The following is a 6,734-nucleotide window of genomic DNA, read 5'->3' on the forward strand; positions in this document are numbered from 1 at the left end:
ACATTCTTTGTTTGGGTCTACAGAGAATGAGAAAGATACCTGAAAATCAGTAAATTCCCTTTAAGGACAAGGCATCTTTCAAAATTTCTCGAGTTCTAGGCGTCTCAACAATCAGAAGCCACAAATTTTCTAACATTTGGCAAAAGGAGAACAGTAGAAAATCTTAAATAGGTTTCACGGCACTTCAACTTTGTTAACTTTACTACACTAACAGATGTGAAACTGCACACAGCTGTGAATGACAGAGATGAAGATATTCAGTGCAGTCGAGAGGGGGAGTCTAAGGCAAATATAAATTTTGGTCATAAATGCAAGATAATACAATAAACACTAGCAGATGTATATTTAGACAATATGTATCCATCAAGGGACACCCTCACATGTGCTTTGAGGAGGCACCTTATGAGTTTTCCAAGCAAAAGCCATCTTTTTATATAGCTTTTTTACACCTTTTGCTAAAAAGGAAATTTTCTTGTAAAAAAAGAAAACAAGCTACCAAAGAACATCCTTAATGAAAACCTTAAATATTAATTTTTAATAAATTAATATACACAATGAATACTATGAAGTGACTGTGTTTTTTTTAATAGGCTTCTACTACTCCCAGTTATTATAATTCAACTATTTTAAGTGTTTAATTTACCAAGTAACATAATAAAAATCACACATCAAATTTGTGTAATGGATAACTTCAGGGGCAATGCCACTTTGCACAGTCTACACAGAAAACCAACCAAACAAAACCTATAAAACTTCCTTTGTTACGTTTGTACTGGGATCGCCACGACCCAGAATAATCAATTTCATTAACTCAGCAATAACGCTAGTAAATTTAGTAAGCCCACACGGAGTGGATGAAGATGCTTAACAGCAAGGCTGCCTTCAGTGTGAAGGCAAGCAGAGAAGCCTGGAGAAGGATCGAGAAGGGCCAGATGGTATGCCAGCATGGGAGAGGGTGGGTGAAAGCAAAGTGGGAAAGAACTCTTTCTCCCCATTTTTCAGTTTTCCTAAGGCCTCGATAAATGACAACTGTTTCTCCTTCCACTGAAATGACTTTCTGGGGGACTCGTATGAGGCGCACTATAATGTACCGGCCCCTGATCTACCTACCTCTTTTCCTTTTATTAAAGATGGAGTTATTTTTGCATCTAGAACATTTTACTATTTTACTACTTTGTAACTATTAGGATTTTTAAAGCTGGGAGGAAATTAGGAAGTCATCTAGTTTAACTAAGCCCTTATTTTACTACTAGGGGAACTGAGGTCCAGAGAAGCCATGATTTAGTTCCTAATCTATATAAATATCCTGGCGTGACAAAAAAAGTTTAGAAATGCCACATATAATGTTATTAAAAGCAAAAGACAAACACACATAAGAAATGCTTCAAAACACAAAGAAAAAAGTACAAAAAAGAGCTCTCCCTCAGGATGGCTAAGTCATCTGTTCTGATATTAGTAGGAAATGGTACATTACATATAATGGGCTTTAAGAAATGGATTAGGGAAAAGGTACTAAATGATGTATGAACACGTGTATTGATTACCAACCAAAAAATTGTGTACAAAATACTTACCAAGTACATACTATATCTTGAGGAAAATCCATACAATGAGAAACGTAAAGCCTCTCGTAATTATTTTCTACCAAATTTGTTTCTACCTCTGTTTCATTGTAAGAACAAAACATACGGTAAGATCACGAAATGCACTTAATTCAAGTCCCCAGCTCCCCTTTACACGATGCACCTACAAAATCAACTCCATTGCCACCTTTGCCAGGTGGTTCTTAGTGAACACTCTCTACTTAGCTGCGGTGAGAATGGGAACTTCGGGACACAGGGTTTGAGGATATTAAATTCTGCACAGATTTTTATCACTACTTCTGTGACAGCCTTTCAACACATGAAAATTTCTTATGTCAAAATAAATATTTTTCATAAATTTTAAAAACTTGAAAATTCAAATACGTAAGGTGTGTTCTTCCTCACGCCTATCATCAGAGCCAACATGGGTGTTTTTTTTCATTGGAATCACCTAGATCAGGGCTTTCCAAAATCTCTAAGGTAGAATGCAAAGTGACTTTATAATATGACATTGGGGTAAACACTTTTAATTTTACTATTTAGGTATGGGTTTTCATATACTTTAGGAAAAAAATTACACAAGGTTTTAGGAGTGAATCAATTTTAAAAATACATTAAATAAATAACAGTAGAGGTTACATGAATATGGCCAAACTAAATATGTAAAGTCTGGGAAATGCTACTCTGCGAATGTAACTTCTCTGGCGACGGTTAACATAAATATTACTATTCGAGGAAATTCCAAACTAAGTTGTATTTTACTCTCTATATTTCTTCTTGGCTTTTATCTCATAGGCCAGTGTCAACGCAATATAAATTTCTTTCCGTAGAAATTTAAAGTATTTTACTGGATATCGCTGAAGCCTATGAAAATCGGCATTAATGAGTAAGACTTGCCCGTCTTTCCATTATTGATAAAAACTTCCCAATGCACATAATTGTGGGGCACAGTTTCAATATCGTCCTGCATAATAATAGCACATGCACCACAGGCTGGACAATGCCACAGGGCTGAAACTGCTCGAAACACTCCTGCCCAGCCCAGTCTGTGTAGTTTTCTCCCCTCCAGAGAGGAACACAGACCGCAGGGGCTACCAAGAAGCTAAATGAAACAAATCAAAACTCAAATACTTACTGTCGCTGGGGAGGCCCGAGTGGTGTGTGTCACTGAGTGACCAGAGTTCTCCATGGAATTGCCAATAAGGTAGGTCCCTCCAGAGCTGCTGATGAGTTGCCCTCCGCTGACGCCCATCTGAACACCACCCGTGCCCACCATGCTGTGGGACGAAACCACGGCGGTCACCTGCGCAGAACTCCCTTGAGTATCAAAGTAACTCCCTCCAGTGTTTTGGCTGTACATCTGCGTTTCTGTGTAAGGATAAGTTGTTGTTCGGCTTTAGAAGAAGAAGGAGAAAGGAAGCAATTTAGTAGCTTATTTCTATCATCTCATCAGTCTTTTCTAGTGTGAATATATGTCTCAAGTACATCAGTTGGCTTATTGGCCTTTGGAACAAGGAAAGCTTTGCGTTTTTGTACAAAACTTCATTCCGGACATAGTGGGGTTGACTTCCCAAATGAAAGCACCTCAACGCCCCTCTGTACTTGAAAGCTGTTCGGCCCTCCGCTAGTGCCTACCTCCGGCACATAAGTTAAGTTCAGGTCTCGTCCACGTAAGAAACCTCGCTGAACGACGTGTTCGATTCCTGAGAACACTGCCTGTGGGTCCAGTTTTAGAAAAGGGGCTGAGCAGCCAGCTCGTCTGCTATTCCCCATTCCTGGGCGACTGGCAAGCGGCTTCAAACCAAGCGAGAGGGCATGGTTCTCTTTCTTGCCACCACACAGACCTTGAGCAAAGAGTTCACCCACTCTGGACCCTCAGCCCCTCTCTCTGCCTCCTCTTCTTTCACACTCAGATTTCTCCTGGAGGAGACTATGGCAGCCCTTCATGTCCTCACTTTCCACTTGGCAACAAGTATAGTTAAGCTTCCGTCCTTGGCTTCTCACTGCAGTTGCTTTTAATAAGGTCACTCGTGACCAAATCTAAACACCAAGCCAAAAGGCTGCTGCCAATCTTTGTCTTTTTGACCAGTGTGCAGCATAACATTGTTGACCACTCCATGGCGCCCTTCCTTCCTTCTCCAGCTGCGATAAGTAGCGTATCTGCCTGATTTGTTTTTCATTTCCAGTGGACTGTAACTTACATTTTAACCTGACTTTGGCTTTTCACTTCTCGTTCTGAAATAATCAGAAGCTCACAACAAGTTGCAAAAGTAAAGTACAAAGAAGTATAACATACTTTTATTAAAAAATTCAAATATCCAATTAAAACCCCCAGTTCTATCATCATTCTCTGCAACCTGCCACACTCCAGAGCAAGCTACTCCTGACGGTTTGGTGTCTACGTTCTCAATATTCTCTATGTATATATAAAGTCTCTCGGTCCTAACCTCTCTCGTTTCTTAAGTTTCTACAGCATTTCTTCTCCACTTTATTTTTTTCTTTTTATCTATCTATCTATCTATCTATCTATCTATCTATCTATCTATCTATCTATCTACTTATTTATTTTGCTTTGTCCACCACTACCTTTCAAGAACCTTTTGGAAGCTCCCGCTTTCTGGCACTTTCAGTACTAGGAGTTTCTGAGGTCTCCATTTTTAGTGCTTTTTTTCTCCTCATTTTTATTCAGATCACCCGTTTTTACCATGCTCCTAGTAAATGATCTTACCTAATGTAATCTCTCTCTCTACTTTGTGATTATGCTTTTGAGAATTGAAAATCTGGTTTGTAACAGCCACCCGGAATCTCTACTAGGAAACCCCACGATAAACGGGAAGCCTCCTGTGTAACATGTAACATAGAACTAGTAAGAAATTCTCCATCTCTATCTCCTTTCTGTATAGTCCCCGTCTTAGCGGAGAGCACCACCACCATGCTCAGCTTTGGAAATTATTACTGACTCTTTCCTCATCCAGCCCGATATCAGTCAGTACGTCTTACTAATTTTACCTTTGAAAGAATGCTTCAACCCTCCTTTCCATTTGCATACTCCCTGCCTTCGCTCACAGTATTGTCTATTATAATTGCCCCCTAACTGGTTTCCCTTCCTCTAATTTGGTCCTCCTCCAATCTATCATCAGCGTTGCTACCAGAGGAAGTCTTCTAAAATTCAAAATTGAAAATAAAGTTTTTCCTAAAAACTTCTCCATGAATCTGTCTGGCCTTCAGAAGAAATTCTGAGCTTTGATCTGCCTTACGAGAAAGCTGCTAGGGCTGGTGCTCACGTGATCTTGGACGTGGGACTAGCCAGGGCCTCAAACGCTTTCCTCACTCAGGCCACACCGATCTTTTCATTGATTCCTCCCAGAATTATTTTTCTGTACCCCTTGCCCTCTGTGGCCACTCCCCGTGGGGCTGTTCCATTTGGTTCCCTGTACTCTCCGAACATGCTGTGCAAACCTGAAATAGCTCCTAATACACCGAGTGCTAATTTCCTCATGTCTCCGTACTCCTGTGAAATTACATTTTACTCGCATCTGTGCCCTGAACATTTAACGCACTAGCTGGTACCTAGCAGGCACACTAGTGAACAAATAAAAAAATGAATCTACTTAAAAGTATATGTGACATAATAGCCACTTTCATAGATTTCTAAAATGTAAATCTTTGTTTTATTAAAACATGAGAATTTATGTCAACTATTCTGAGATGTCTTGGTATCACTTAAAGCAGGTCATTTAAACCCATTACAAATTATGCTCGTAATATAATTTATAAAGTAGCTCCAAAAGTATTCTCCGCTTGGTAGTTACTGCTTTCCTGAAAGAGTTACCACAGACCCAAGTATAAATTTTAGTTTGGGGTGATGACTGAAATAACTCCATAGAGAATACTTTCTGACACACAGAGAAATGCCATTTAAATTACACACATCATCATGGCTCTGTTTCCCAAATGGAAGTCCATTTATATTTCTTTCATTACACATTTATACAATAAATAATAGCCATATTGACTTCAAATTTAGGTAAAAAGAGAAATGTGGTCATTTTAATTTATCCAAAACACAATCTTTTGGTGATATTTAAGTAAAGCCAAGTAAACTACAGAGATAAATATGTGACAATAAATACCTCCACAAAGGTGAGTATGGTGCTGGCTTTCTTCTTCATGGTCCAAACAAAATGACTGCGTATGCTCCTAGCACTAACTTGATTTCGCACATGAAACCTAAAATAGCTAATGATAGTTAATATTTACTGACCATTTCCTATGCAACGGGCACTATTTTATGTGCTTCTCAGATATTAACTTATTTAATCCTCATCACAACTCTGAGATGGGTACTATTCTAATTTCTATTTCACAGACAAGGTGAGTAATTTTAGATAAGATTACATAGCTTTGCTCAAAGCAAACAACTAGTAAAAAAAAAAAAATATTTGGAGTCTGCACTTAGCCCATGCTTGCAATCATTTCATCACAAAAAATAACTTTTATGTACATCAAAAATATTTGTGAATGACTATGGGGGACAAAAAAAAAAACCTCTACAAGGTGGTAGAAGGAATGTATGAACTTCCTGGGGCTGCCTGTGATTTCCTCAGACCTGAGCCCACTGTTTTCCTAGCACCACACCACCCTCTTCTCTTACTGGGAACGCAACCTGCAGACGATGTACTCGCAGCGATAAACAAGGAGAGATGGACAAGGAAGGATTCTTCCAGAGGATACTTAGTCACCTCGCACTTGGATTTTAGAGGTTCTACGATCATAGTACAACCAAGAGTACAGTAGAGATTGCTACTCTACCATAAGAGAAACCCGCCTAGGAATCTGAATCACTCTATCTGTTGGGCACGCCTCCTTTACATACTAAGTTCTCAGTCAACAAGGGCAATACAAACAAATGCACCGCAGAGAATATAAAATCTCTATAGCCCTCAAGTTAGTATGAAAATATGGCAACCGACTTTTATTTTCCCATTTCCTTCTAGCAGTTAGAGATGACTTGTGAGCCAGAAAGTGAGAAAAGAACGGGAAAAAGGGAAAGTCACTGAAGAATGTGCCTGATCCATGAACCATCCTCATTACCTGATCATGAGCGACGTGACAAGGGAAAAGGTTACTGCACAAACACATATGGGGGAA

The 6,734-nt window shown here is 39.2% G+C and overlaps 1 protein-coding gene across 8 annotated transcripts in view; it reads right to left on the bottom strand.

Annotated features, from left to right (window-relative positions):
* RFX3 (regulatory factor X3) overlaps nt 1-6,734 on the bottom strand; it is a 250,388-nt gene that overhangs the window by 96,146 nt on the left and 147,508 nt on the right. For all 8 annotated transcript variants that reach the window (XM_077759440.1, XM_077759435.1, XM_077759433.1 and 5 more), the window contains one exon: nt 2,719-2,977. In XM_077759440.1, coding sequence (XP_077615566.1) covers nt 2,719-2,977 — 259 coding nt within the window. The remainder of the gene's footprint in view (nt 1-2,718; nt 2,978-6,734) is intronic.

The sequence above is a fragment of the Crocuta crocuta genome, unplaced genomic scaffold (genome assembly GCF_008692635.1).
Source record: "Crocuta crocuta isolate KB4526 unplaced genomic scaffold, BGI_CrCroc_1.0 scaffold41, whole genome shotgun sequence".
NCBI lineage: Eukaryota > Metazoa > Chordata > Mammalia > Carnivora > Hyaenidae > Crocuta > Crocuta crocuta.